At 38.1% G+C, this 15,092-nt stretch overlaps 1 protein-coding gene across 1 annotated transcript in view; it reads right to left on the minus strand.

The window, feature by feature from the left end:
* LOC109542374 (chaoptin) overlaps nucleotides 1–14,400 on the minus strand; it is a 36,539-nt gene extending 22,139 nt beyond the window's left edge. The window contains exons 1-2 of the mRNA XM_019911575.2: nucleotides 14,231–14,400; nucleotides 520–693 (exon numbers count right to left, since the gene is read on the minus strand). Coding sequence (XP_019767134.2) covers nucleotides 520–693; nucleotides 14,231–14,255 — 199 coding nt within the window. The 5' untranslated portion in view covers nucleotides 14,256–14,400. The remainder of the gene's footprint in view (nucleotides 1–519; nucleotides 694–14,230) is intronic.
* Between the last annotated feature and the right edge of the window lie 692 nt (nucleotides 14,401–15,092).

Here is a 15,092-nt window from a genome sequence, read left to right on the forward strand (position 1 = left end):
TTTAAAGACAAAAATTTTTGAGGCGAAATACCCAAAAAGAAGTTTGTAAAAAATGAATCCGCCTCAACAATATAGAACTTATCTACAACTTAGGTGTAAATTGTCGAGTAAATTTTATGCGAGACATTTGAGTAAACGGGTGTACAGCGATGAAACGTGCCATCTTACACGAGATCGATCATCAAACCGACTGTCGATTAGAAGTCGACGAGCCAATAACGAGTCACAGGTTGTGTAAAATGTGATTAGGGTTCGGGGATGAGATTGGACAACGTCATCGGATGCAAAATAGAAAACGAACAGGTCCTGAGTATCGATTTGCGCCCAGAGTAAATGGGGCGACGTGATGCGATACATAATTTAGGGCAGACAGAGATTTCTAGAGCGATAGCTCAGGACTTCGAGCGGCGTAAATTGCAGATCTTTCCATTCGAATCGCTTTGCGTATTGGATACATGAATCCGAATTTAATGTGGCCGATGACCTATGAAATTCCCTACTGGATCCGGATTTACTCACCTGGAAACTTGTAAAATGGCACCGAGTAGCATGCGATGCTATCAATGGAAGGATTCGGGTTCAGCTGGTCGGGCGAACACGCACACATCGAGTTGAACGTGCACGAACTCGTCTCCGCTTCGCCGCCCCTCACCACTTTCAGGCTGCTCAGGTACCAAGCCAACCATATGGTTCCTGCAACCAAACAAAGCCGTGCTGAGTTCTCCCTGCCTAAAATTAATTGGCTATCGATTGCCTCCCACGTTCGATTCATAGCCCAGAGCCTCTACAAGTTTTCTATTATTAAAGCTGCTAAAAAAAGCCCCCAAAGGCTTCTATTTATACACCGAGCAGGTCATACACTCTATAAAAAATACATCTTCGTTATAATGGAATCGATCCTCGGTTCAGCAGGAGAGAATCATGGGCACCAATTTTGGACCATAATTAGCCTCAACGCCAGAAAAGCGAAGTTCTTTGACTTTCAAGAGCCAAAATCCGCAGCCTTAAAGTAAATTATGAGTAAAGCAGATTTGTTTGAAACTCGCCGCCTTTGTCTCAGCGCTTTTTTCCCGGGCCCACAAATATTTATTCTATTCGCAGACAATGTTGTGGCAAGTGGAACTTTTCGCAAACTTCATAATTAATGCTTCCTTTGTTAGCGCCTAAACTCCCGTTTCAATTCAAAGCGTTTACCTTTAAGGAGATGAAAGTTCACGGTTTCATAGTTATGAACGTGTATAAAGTGAATATAAGAACTGGGTAAAAAGTGAGTAACACACGTCACCTTGAATGAGGTTCAATGTTTGAGTTATCGCGCATTGACGCACAGAGCGGCATCAACTCAGAAGCGCAACTCAACACAGCCTTATTGTGTGATCAGATATGTTCATGTGAGGTTAGATCCAGATATGAGGGGCATTCAAAGCGAAAAAGTATTGAGGTGCAAAACCGACCACGTTTACTCCAATTAAGTAGGCGCGAAACCATCGAAACAATTAGGCAGTCGAACAGCAAAACAATCGAACAATCGAGCGAGCCGAAATCCTTTGTTCCATTGACAAAGCTGTAGCGTCGAAACTAGATTTTTCCGCTCGACTTGATAACAAAATAGCCAATGTTCGCATAGTCTCCAGCTCTCCCAAAAAGATAAACCGGGTGATTGATGTTTCGGCATCGACCCCCGGCTCTTCAGAGCCAATGTTTGCGCCGTGAGAATAATGATGAAACTCTGCCTGGATTAGTTCCGACTCAATACGTTATCGAAATTGACACTCCAAAAAATTGCGGGATTCTAAATGTCCCCCAAAAGCTAATGGAGACACGCCAGGAATAATCGCTGTGCCGTGCACTTCACATAGTGACCACTAGTGGCGAAAAACCGTTCCTATTCGTTACTCATCCGGATCCGAAGGAACGAGTCGTTACGAATATTCAAAAGTAACCGAATCTCACAGGGCTGGAGCCCAGTGACGTCAGACGTCGATGGACGGATTCTTCCAGTGGCGTGCGCACTTAAATTCTTGCACTTAAAACATTGCGCAACATATTTTATCCGATTTAATTATAAGGTTGACCGGTCAATCCGACTGACTGCCATTATTTTAGTGGTGCATGTTACGTTCGTTTCCCGTCTAATTGGGCGGATATTTGACGTTTAAATTATTATCTGGCCGTCGGATTTAATGAGTGCCATTCGGGGCATAGCGTGTGTGTGTGTGGGGAAAAAATGTCCAGGCTGCGTATGCATAAAATCTGGAAAACATTGCACGGACATCATGAAACAGCGAACGACCGTGTCAGTTTCGTACGTAATGAGCCCGGCACGAAATTATCTTTTAGCCGCAAAAACTCCGACTGCACGTTCAGTAACAGGGTCCTTTATCCACACCCTTCCGGGAAAGTCAATTATCTTTTCGGGAAACTAGCGAGGGAAGTAAGATGTAAAAACACTGGCCTAATAGGTTTCCCGTACTCATGGATTGCGGGTATACGGAATGGAGCCAGTTCTTTTAGCTGCGGACTTTCCAATGTCTCTCCCACTATGCTCTTGTTATATAAATGCTCTGTTTGAACAGTTTGCTGTCTGGAAAATGATTGGAAAGTTCCCGCAGGGGGTTTCAATCTCAGCCATCAGCCGATGGAAGCGACTCGACTGCGCCAACGTTGTAATATTGCTTAAATTGCTCAAGATTTTGTTAAAACTGATACTTAAATCAAAAAACAGTGCAAAGTTTTTTGCCTGGATGAAAACGTTTGAAGACATAGTCAGTAGGCTCCCTTCAATACAGCCAATTCACAAAACAAACGACTAAACGAACAGTGAAAGAAGACTTTGTATTAAAAGTTTCCAAAAATKAATTATATTTCATATAAACAGAAGGAAATGGTGWTGATTTAGAATGAGACGCCCTTTTTCTCATCTACCAAGCATTTGAAACAACAAAAAGTTTCAGGTTTATTAACGTTTGTTATCTTGAAGCGATGARAAACACTTGTTTTTCAATTATTTTGTTATATGTTCTTGCAAATTTTCATTTCGATTCCTTCCGCTCGACAGATGCGAACAAATGCGCTCTTACYTTGTCTCCATCTCGTCCAACGTAAGTTACKTTTAGTGTACGTTTAATTTTTCCTTTTAGATCAGTTTTCAAACTTTTTCAAAAATTTCATTTGCTAATAGAGAAAGAGATTAGTTTTTTCCTTTAGAAATTCTTCAACATTTTCATTCCAAAGTTTTGTTATTAAATTCTCAATTTTGTCTTCAGTTTTTTTCATTCCTACCACAGTCCTTTCCTACATGTTTTAAGCACATATAGTTCAGAACCGCCTTCGACTGTCTCTTCGTCTTCTCCCATTTGTTCTTAAAAATTTTATGCATTTGTATTTAATCAGTACTTTTTACTAGTTTTTTTTTCATTTTTAACACCTACTTTTATATTACTTGATGCTCACGAGCTTTTCGTTTTTGATTCATGTTATTTTCATATTTTTCTTTTATTCCAGCCATTCCTTAAGTCTTTTCAAATTTCAAATCTACTTTTATTCAATGTATCTTCATCACCTTTGCCTATTTAAAAAGTGGATCACACAAACAGTTAACTATAATTTTAAAAAAATTGAGACGCTGAATGCGTTTTTTTCAAATTTTAAACTTTGATGACAAAATTCTAAGCTGATTTCAATACAGGATCAGAAATTAAAAAACCAGTTAATAGCATAGAGGAAACAATACAATAATAAACAACAATAAAGAAAAATGGTAAAGGAAAATACCAAACCCAGCAGGAAAACTGGAAAACCTAATTAAATATTACTGAATTTATACGTATAAAAAATGGCCACCAATCAGCTGTTCAAACGAAAATAATGATAATAATTATAGAACTTTTCAGAAAACTTCTGCTTTAAAAGTTTCAAGAGCCGAATTTTGCATAAACTACGTTAAAAGCCATGAAGTAAAGCAGTAAAATTGACGCAAATATTTATTTTATTCGTTCCGTTCAGTTAATTGCGCTCTTACCTGGTCTCCATCTCGTTTAACGTGAGTTCCTTTTAGTGTATGTTTAATATGTCTTTTTGGATTATTCCCTAAACTTTTTCAAAAATTTCCTTTGCTTATAGAGCAACAGATTGATTGTTCCCTTCTTCTAGGAATACTTCAACATTTTTATTCCAATGTTTTGTTAATTTTTCTTTCTTATTAGATTCTTAATTTTGTCACCAATTATTTAATTCCTACCAAAGTCCTTTCCTACATGTTTTAAGTGTAGTTTAAGTTGTCTCTTCTTCTTCTCCTATTTATTCTTCATAATTTTATGCATTTGTGCTTAATCAGTACTTTTATCTCGACTGTTCAGTTATTCGTTTGTTATTTTTTTCTTGCACCTTGATGTACATGAACTTTTCGTTTTTGATTTCTGCCATTTTCATATTTTTCTTTTATTGCAGCCATTCCTAAATAAGTCTTTTAAAATTTCAAATTTGTTTTTATTCAGTCTATCTTTATCTCCTTTGCCTATTTAAAAAGTGGTTCACACAAACAGTTAATTATAATTTCAAAAATTTGAGACGCTGAATGCCTTTTCGTGTTAGAAATTTTYYAAATTGTAAARTTTCATGCTCACTTTGAAGACAAAATCCGAAGCTGATTTCAATGCAGRTTCAGAAATTAAGGAATCAGTTAATAGCGTAGAAGAAACAATACAATAGCAACAAATTAACAACAATMAGGAAAAATGGTAAAGGCAAGTACCAAGCCGAGCAGGAAAAACTGGGAAACCTAATTAAATATTACTGAATTTATRCAAACGAATAAAAAATGCGTACAAAACAGGACTTCAAACGAAAATACTGATAATACTTATAAAACTTTTCAAAAAACATCTGCTTTAAAAGGTTCAAGTGCCGAATTTTGCATAAACTACMTTAAMAGCCGTGAATTAAAGTAGTAAAATTGGGRCAAATAWTMATTTTATTCGTTCCGTTCAGTCAAATGCCCTCTTACCTTCCTTTCAGTGTATGTTTAATTTGTCTTTATGGATTATTCTCTAAACTTTTTCAAAAATTGTCTTTGCTCATAGAGAAACAGATGAATTGTTCCCTTCTAGGAATTCTTCAACATTTTTATTCAAATGTTTTAATAATTTTTTTTTCTTTGCTATTAAATTCTTAATTTTGTCCCCAAGTCTGTTTCAAGTATAGTTCAGAACAGCCTTCGATTGTCTCTTCTACTCCCATTTATTCCTCATAACTTTATACATTTGTGCTTAATCAGTACTTTTTACTTGACTGTTCAGTTATTTGTTTCTTCATTGTTTCCTGCACGTTTATGCCCATGAACTTTCCGTTTTTGGTTTCTGCCATTTTCATATTTTTCTTTTATTCCTTTGATGCAAAAATGTCCTTTGCTTAGGAGGGAGGTGAAATTACCCCTTCTAGGAATTCTTCAACATTTTCATTCCAATGTTTTGTAATTTTTTTTTGTTATTAAATTGTCAATTCCATCAGATTAGATGCCAACAAACGCGCATTTCATGGAATTGCGACGACTGACAGAGAAAATTTCAATGTTCACAATTTAAGAAAGTATGACGCACATTTTATTAAATCGCACTTCATAACTTATTTATGCCCTTGCTTATGTTGAAAGCCATGTTGAGACAGGAAATAGTAATCCAGAGAGTTAATGCAAGATTTTCTGATGATGAGGATATTTTTGCGATAAAAACTGACTTTTTAAATATTTCCCATTCAAATCTATGATCAAACTTCAAAGCTGACCATTACGAAAAAAGAGGCCAATATTATTTTCGATTCGTTCCGTTCGTTCATGAGTCGGCCAATTATTCGATTCTCTTGCAAGTTGCGATATTTTTTCGTGCAATTTCCTCTGTCAGTCCTAATCGAAAACAACGTATTCTTGCTCCAAACTGCTCAAATCATCCGTTGAAACGTGTTTTTTTTACGATAAACAAATTTAAAAAAAGTGCCTTAAAAGTCTTCTATGAAGAACACCGAAATTAACCTACTTTTGGCTGATGACTTGGAATATTCTGAATCAAAAAGCGAATTTATTTTGAAAACGGCAGATTTTTCAACAATAATTTTAAAGAACTTTTCCATAAAAGACTCTGTACAAAGTAATTTTTCCTAATTAAACATTTACTGAAGACAGCGCTTAAATATTACAAATGACCCCTTTCGCTCCTAATAAGAGAGCAGCAACTGGTCGAGAGAAAAAACCCTAATAAACATCTCTAATTAGTGCCAACGATAATTTGAGGCTCTTTGAAACAATGTCCAGTCATAAAACAGTTGGAGCTGCCGCTGGTTATGTTACAAAGCGCGTAATTCACCATTCCGGAATATTTTGGTTAGATTTTCGCTTAATTCTATGCAAACATCATTATTGGGAGTTGTATTACATAATACATGCGTCCATTAGTGTTGAATATTGTATTCTGACCGGGGAACAATCACTGGTAAATATTCGATTACAGTGGCCGATTTCGCTCCGTTGCTCAAAAACAACCAGCAGGAATTTGAAAAAAATTACGCAAAAATTACTCTTGCGGTGTATGATAGCAGTTTTGCTACTCGTCACGCATATACCGCCTATAAACCAGCCTAAGTTGCAATAACGGCCCATAACGGCCCGTTATTGGCCTATAAAAGGCCTGTAATTCCCCGCAATTATTTTATAATAGTTTATGGATTTAACGGGGACTTGTTATTGCAGCTTGGCGTTCCGTTCTTTCAAACAGTCAATTGTCTCGCTTTTAATTTACTCTATAAACTGCGCCTTTCAGCTAAGGAAATGTGACAAATTTCACTGATTAATTGTTTACCCAAACAGACAGAGTGATTCAATATTGGCGTCATTCGTTTGAGTGTGTTTAGGGAGTACAGGAAAAATAGAAAAAAAAATTAATTCCCATCGAAAACAGAGATACGGGCAGGAAACTAGATTGGAAATTTGGCAACAGTGTTTTCAAGGTAAACACTGACTTACCCCCAATTTTACTGCTGGTAAGTACTTAAAGACCTGTACTAGAAGTCACTAGAGGTAAATCTAGATGTGATTGTTCCGAATTCGGCCCAAAAGGGAGGCAAATAAGTAATGCGGTTATTGATTGCGACACTTATGCAACACATACGACTGGCACAAAGCCGCCACGTTTAATTAACTCGGAGACAAATTATCCGCCGGATACAAACAAAATCCACGATTAAGACAAAGTGGGCCTTTAAGAGCGAACTGACAAGTCATTTTTTATCCGGAACGATTCGTTCGCTCGGTTAATATTAGTTTCCGTTCGGTTTTTTTTTCGGTGCGGCCGCTTTAGTAAACACAAGAGACACTTTATTGGTCCATAAAAGCTTTGTTGACGTTCCTAACTGTGGCGCCAAATGAATTTAATTTTCTTTTATTTCCCCGCCCCCGAATACCGATATAAATGGGCCCTTTTCAAATGTGCTCCCCCTACTACTTAGGGCCGTAAAATGTCGAAGTTATAAAGTTTAATATCATGTTTAAAAGGGGGGCTTAGTCAATGAGAGGTTTTCGGTTTTATTTGTTGCTTGCGACGCTAAAATGGCCACATTTTATGACATTGAGGCCCGATTGAAATTTTCCCAGCAAATCCTGCTGATTGGTTGTAGTCTAATTGAAAATCGTGGAAATTCCGGGGAATCAATCTCTCAGCCCGGGAGGAATAAAAATTTGCAGTCAATTTTGTTCCAATTGTTCCACTTTGTGTCGATCTAAACCCGATATCAACTTGAAACTTTTAACGTCTGTAAAATTTTCATTTTTCCTACTTGGTTAATGCTTCCTCTTCTTAAAAAAACTTTACTCCTTATCTACCACGGATAGGGATGTGAAAATTCCACAGTTTATAGAAGACATATGAATCTAGAAATCCGCAGATCTTCACTTTAAACGTGCCAAATCCTAGTGTTTGACGATTTGGTAAAGGTTACTCTAAAAATTACCGTTTTTGCACAAATACTCCCTAGGCTTTAAACATTTTTCACTCCTAATCTGCATCCGGCAGTCATTCGAAATTTCCAAAGTCTATAGACGATAGATTATTCTACAAATCCTGAAAACTTCGCTCTTTTAGCTGTAAATCCTGATTTTTTCCGATTCGAAAAAGTTAGTCTAAAAATGGATATTTTTGGACAAAGGCTCCCTATGCTTGAAAAATTCCTCAATCCTAATGAGCAGGCGGCAGCGACTCGAAACTTCCAAAGTCTATAGAAGATAGATGAATCTAGAAATTCTAAAAACTTCAGTCTATTTGGTCTAAATCGAGATTTTTACCGATTCGAGAAAGTTAGTCTTAAAATGGGAGTTTTGGCGCAAATGCTCAAAAAATCCTCATTCCTAACCTGTATCTAGAAGCAACTTGAAACTTCAACAGTTTATCGAGTACATATGAGCCTAGAAAACTTCACTCCAATCGCGCTAAATAGTGATTTTTACCGATTTGATAAAAGTTAGCCTAAAATGGGGGTTTTGCATAAATGCTTCGTATGAAAAGTCCTCACGTGTAATCTAGAGCAGGTAGCGACGCTAAATTTCCACATTCTATAGCACATTCTATGAATCTAGAAATCGTGAAAACTTCACTCACGAAATTGTCAGTTTTGCCGATTTGGTAAAGTTGCTCTAAAAAAAGCGTTTTTGCATAAATGATCCTTATTCTTCAAATCTCCTCGCTCCTAATCTGCAGCCGGAAGCGACTCGAAATTACCAACGCCAATAGAGGACAGATAGATCTAGAAATTCGGACAACTTCACTCTATTCACTCTAAATGCTGATTTTTGGCGATTCGGGAAACTTTAGCTAAAAATGTGCGGCTTTGCACAAATGATCCTTATTCTTTAAAAATTCCTCGCTCCTAATTTGCTGCCGGCAGCGACTCGAAACGTCGCAAGTTTATAGAAGACAGATGTATCTACAAATGCTGAAAAATTCACTCTATTTTCTCTAAATCCTGATTTTTGCTGCCTCGGGAAAAGTTTAGCCTAAACATGTGCGTTTTTGCACAAAAACTCTCTATTTTTGAAAAATTCCTCATTTTTAATCTGCATACGGTAGCAACTTGACATTTCCACAGATTATCGAAGACATATGAATCTAGAAATGCGGAAATCTTCACTGTAATACCGCAAAATTCTGATTTTTGCCAACTTAAATATAGGTGAAAAAAATGGACATTTACGCCCAAGTGCACACTATGCCTGAAAATGTCCAACTCTCAATTTAAATCCGACAGCAACTTGAAACTCTTGGCGTCTATAGACGATAAGTGAATCTAGACAAGAGGTAAATTTCGCCCAAACCGTAAAAAAAAATAGTTTTGCCCACTTGGAGACTTTGCACAAATGCGTCCTCTTTTTGAAAATGTTCTCACTTCTAATACACACCGGGTAACAACGCGAAACTTCCCCATTTTAGAGAAGACAGATGAGTCTAGAAACTTTCACCTTAATCGCACTAAATTCTGATTTTTGGCCATTTGAGTAAAGTTGGTCTAAAAATGAACGTTTTCGGACAAATACTTCCTATGCTAGACAATTTCCTCACTCATAATTTACAGCTGGAAACGCCTTGAAACTTCTACAGTTTATCGAAGAGATATGAATCGAAAAACCGTGAGAACCTGACTGTAATCCCATCAAATCCTAATTTTTGCGGGTTGGGGAAATGTCAGTCTAAAAATGGGAGTTTTTCACAAATGCTCCATATGATTGAAAATCGTCTCAGTTCTAATCTACAGTCGATAGAAACTCGAAACTTCCTCAGTCTATAGAAGACATGTGACTCTAGATATCCTGAAGACTTCACTGTAATCGCACTAAATACTGAGTTTTGTCGGTTTGGACAAGTTAGTCTAAAAATAGACGTTTTTCTACAAAACCTTCTTATGATTTAAATATGCCTCACTTTTAATCTGCGGCTGATATCAACTTAAAACTTCCGCTATAGAAAACACATGAGTCCAGAAATTCTGAAAACTTCACTCTAATCACTCTAAATCTAATTTTTGCCGATTTCAAAAAGTTGGTCTAAAAATAGGTGCTTTTGCGCTATGACTGAAAAATTGCTAACTTCTAACATACAACCAGTGGCAACCTGAAACTTGCTCAGTCTATAGAAGACATATGAGTCAAAAAATCCCGAAAATTTCACTGCAGTCGCACTAGATCCTGATTTTGCAGAAATGTGTAGCATGAAACAGTACGAAGATGTAAATACTTGTTATCCCCGAAGATGAACAGTTGTGTGCAGGGCATTTTAGTAACCATGCATAATAAATTAAATGGGTATCTTCCACCTGTAATTAATTTTCTATTATTTCCCCGCCCCAGAATGCCGATATAACTGGGCCTTTTCAATGTTCTCACCCTACTTAGGGCCGTAAAATTACGTTATAAAGACCAATATGAGGTTTAATGAGATATTTTCGGCTTAATTTGCTTCTTGCGACTGATTCTAGTCTAAATTGAAAATCGTGGATGTTCGGAGGAATCAATCGCTGATCCCGGCAGTAATAAAATACTGGCAGTCAGTTTTGTCGCATGCAGAGACCGAATCGAAATGAAAATAATGATAAATCTCCGAAACGGTAAGCAGAAACTATTTGCCTGTCAGCTAATGCAACGTATAAATCAAATCGTATCGCTTGCCGAGATACGTTCCATCCTATAACATATGTCCGGCATTATTGAATTATCGAGGGGTCGAATCGCGAATGCAAATGGCACTAGTTTAGTCTATTTTGGGCCTCGATTATCCTTCTATTGAATTTTGCCGAATGTTTTCGATATCCAACATATTTTATGTGGAGTAATTCCCGATAAATAAGCGCCGATATTGACATGTCGATGGATCAGCCGACACCTCGACTGTTGCCAATTTAATTTGTAATTATGCCGTAATGGATACAAGTGCTTCAATGGAAACTGGACGTCCACACAACTGCGCCAAATCGTTACTGGCGTAGGACTTTTAGCGTATAGTCTGTAACTGAGACTCAACAGATGCATTTATTTATTGTCGAAAATTAGATATGTTGGGACTTTTTCAATAAGCAATTTACTGCAATGGGTAACATATTTCGTTTAGCCCCTAACTGACTGTAAAACAAAGTCTGTCCTGGGAGCATTTTAGGAATGTTAATTTATGACAATATCAGGGATTCAATGTGAGTCAGTTCGAAAAATCACTAGTGGTTTCACTGTAAAAAATCTCAAAAACAGTGGGAGACATCGACTTAAACCAAGTACACAATTTTTGCTTAAGAAATTTCGGACAAAAGATCAATATTTGAAAAGCCCGAAAATGTCCGTTGTTTTTGAACTCGAAAACTTAACTTTCGGATAAGACAAGTTTGCAAATAAAAATGGCTCCAAATTTAAAATTAAATTAGTGAAAGACCGGCGCCTGCAGCATTTTTTCTTCGGTTGTTGTTGACTTTCGCTAAGTTGGAACGTGAAATTTGCCTTTAGAAATACTGCAATGCGAACAGGCACTTTCTACAAAAATGCCAACAGTAAACAAACTGAAATCGACCTGCCAAGTAACGCGTGAATTATCGAAAGGGCGAACAATTATATTATTAAGTAAATAATCTTGTTTTTTTAAGTTTGGTGTCTTTTTTCTCTAAGAGATGTTTGAATGTTCAGTTTGCTACCGACAGTGGACGAAATCGGTCGATTAGCCTTTGTGTGGCGTGAATCGCGTTCTTAGATGGGAAATATAGAATAATTGTGGACCTTAAGGCAAGTGCGGTAATTTGTGAAAGTGTAATGAACTTGAAGATAATGGGCAGAAAATGGAGGATAGGGCGCCAGCTGGCAGAAATTGCAGCAAAGCTGCTAAGAATGATGTCTAATCTATATATATTTCTGAGAATATTTTCAGAGTTTTTCGTTATAACTCATCACGTCTCACTGTGTCCCACTTTTAATTACGCGTAGCATTTAAAGCAGGGGCGGATTAAAGCTTTACGAGGCTCAGCGCTGGAACTAGCAAAAAAGGGTCACCGCATTTTTTAGAAGCAAAATAAATCCCGAATTGTTTGAGAGGAACATTGATAAAAGTGCTAACAACATTTAGTGCAAAGTGACAACTAAACATTTGGTGAATTGTTCTGCTTCATTTTGCAAGTTTTACAAGTAAAAAATTGCGTCAGTAAGGATGCCATAACATCCATGCTTTTCTGTATAATTTCTGTGGTATGAGTTCATTTTTAGGTGTGTGAAAAACCTAAACCATTTTTAATTAGATTTTAGGTTTTGTTCATGAGGATTCTGATCTCCGTGTTCATCAACGATTTCGTTGCATTGAAACGCTGCCTTGTTCGCAACTTCAACAGCTTTTTTCAGCTCAATATTCGAAATTATATTAACTGATTCTGCCCTGTTTTGGGGAAAACTATCAATTTTCAACTTGATGTTGCACATCTGTGCTGCCTGCAATGTTGCTAAAAAGGTTAGTACGCAATGAGGAAAATTATCTGCGTCTCTGGGGGCATAAGCAAAGACATTCAATCAAACAAGTTTTTTGTACTGAAGTGTGTGGCCCACTTTATTGGCCAATAAATCGGGGAAAAGTGCCGAGTGTAACACCGGGATAAAAAAAACGCCAGGAACAAAATGCAAACATAATGAAACAGCATTTATCGAGTATTTGGACCCCGATTGAAGGTAATTAGATCCTGCAAGCGAATAAAGCGAGTCTCCCAGTAGATGCGGCGCTAAATTCCGCTTTGCCTCCACGTCGAAACAATCTGCATGCCCGCCGCTCGTATTTGCTTACGGTTCAGGTGTAAGTAGATCTTGAAAGTACATACAAGTAAACAGAACTTGTCACGCGATCCTGGGAAACGATTTCAAATGCGGGCGAATGCTGAGAGCTCGACATGAATGTTAATGAGCACTCGTAAAGGTCCCAAGACTTGGGCAAATGCCTGTTTCCACCAGCGGATATTATTAATTCGGCGCTACTGCAAACATCCTTGTTGTCAGAAATGTGCCCCCTTTCCAGGCAGTTTTTCAGTCGGGAATTTTCTAAACAATTTCCGCCAAGATGCGAGAGCTTTCGCAAACTTAAGGCTCACTTTTGTGCTTGTCAGTCATGTTACTAGCAGACTTCAGCCGCACACAAATCAGAGCAAAATACAGCTTAATTTACCCAAGTGCCCTCTGAAATAATGTGAGCTCAAAATCTAGAACCAGAAAAATTGACAGTCCGCGAGAATCGATATCACTGCCAAGGCAAAGTGCTCAGAATTAATTTCGACTTTCCTCCATAATTATCACATGGGCGGAACCCATTAAGAGCCCTTAATAAACTCCACCTTTTGTTGAGGAAAAACTTCGTTATAACAGCGCTCGTCTTGTCATGAATGATAAATGAAATCCACTCCTACAAAGCCTTGTTAAGATATTAATCAGTTCCTTTATGTAAGTTTCGTAAAAGAATTATGAATTCGTGTATACAAAAGGTGCGTTTTTTGAGCCGCGGCATGGAACCGGAACGCGACCAAAAAAATAAAAGGGGTTCTTTTCATCGTTCGAATTGGTTTTGCAAAGCAATTTCGGAAATTGCACGAAGTTTCCATTCGGTCGGTTGACGACTGTCCAGCGCACTGCCGAACTAACGCTGAAATGATGGAATTCGATTTGGTGAACCGAAAAAAAAATGTCTGGATCGATCGATTTCAATCAATTGCAATCTTGGCTAATTAGCGGCGCGTTCGCTGCGATGTTGACGTCAAAATTAAAGAATTCCCATTGAAATTGAATTAGTTAACTCGAATCGAAAAGCCATTACAATGCCATCGAAGCCCAGCCGCCGAATTAATTTCCACTTCAGTCGCGAAACGGGCTTTTCCTTGTGGAAAACCGTTTTCTTGTGGGGGTGTTTTCGAAGACGAATTGTTGTAGCCGGAAGTATTGGGTTCTGTACTGATTGGGAAATTGTCAAATCAGACTGAGTAACCACTCAGATAGTTAACAGAGATGTTTTGCTAGTGAGTTCAAAGAATCGCATTGCTGGGATTCCACTAAGACAACATTGATTTTTGTACTTAAAACCCAGACAATCAAACGGCCAGCTTGGTTACTTAAGGAGCGATATGTTACAAAGGTTAGTGCGAACTGATTTTTTTAATTGGCGTGTTGTGCGAGTGTTGCAAAAAGACGAATACTCACTATACATTTTCGATAATTCGCCCATCGGCCAGCCACCAATCACAGCACTGCACTATATGAAGAGATTTGGCATTTTCAATGTATCCACCTCATGCTATCCAATAAAAATCGCCAAACAGACGACGACAAATCGCGAATTGGACGGCGGCGTCGCGATGCCCGCAACAGAAACGATGAGAGCGCACTGCCAACTTCAAAGTTGAAAAACAGCGATTTCGGACGCCAGGTGAAGAGTATGACGCAAATGGGCTTGCGCCTCGTATTACTAGGGGTGTAACGACTGAACTAGTGACTTAGGACCAGAAGATCCAGGCGAATGTCAATTCGAACAGGTTCTTCATGGGCCCCCAAAATCCCCCCGGCTAAGCAAGAGTGTTTTATTTTCTCCTTTTCATCACTAACACCATGTGGAGTCTGCTCCAGGCCAAAGAGTAGATAATATTAAGAGGGGACGACAGTCAGACAAAGCAAATCACTTAGAGGAAAATTGGCGAGATTTTGCGTTTAAAGGGACACCAAGTTGTGGGCTTGTAGACTCATATGCTCGGGTGTTCTTCTTCTTCTCGTAGCGTCACAACCTCCTTCCAATCCCGTACTTCTGAGACTTTTACATCATTTCCGATAGGCCCCTCCCTCTTGGTCTTCCGAAACGTCTCCTTCTCACACGGTTTTGCTCCCATGTCCTCTTGATACTGCGCTTTAATTGCATCTACTAAACTCGGTATTTTGTGCATGTTCTTCAGCTCCTCATTCGGGCTTATTTGATATTGATCCGCTCTCTTATCCACTGTAGACCCAAAGGTTTCCCGATCTTTCGTTCAAAGCGTCTTGCACCAGCTCGTTCTGCTTCTTCATTGTCCAT

The sequence above is a fragment of the Dendroctonus ponderosae genome, unplaced genomic scaffold (assembly GCF_020466585.1).
Source record: "Dendroctonus ponderosae isolate FM_Combo_2020 unplaced genomic scaffold, Dpon_F_20191213v2 Dpon_F_20191213_11, whole genome shotgun sequence".
NCBI lineage: Eukaryota > Metazoa > Arthropoda > Insecta > Coleoptera > Curculionidae > Dendroctonus > Dendroctonus ponderosae.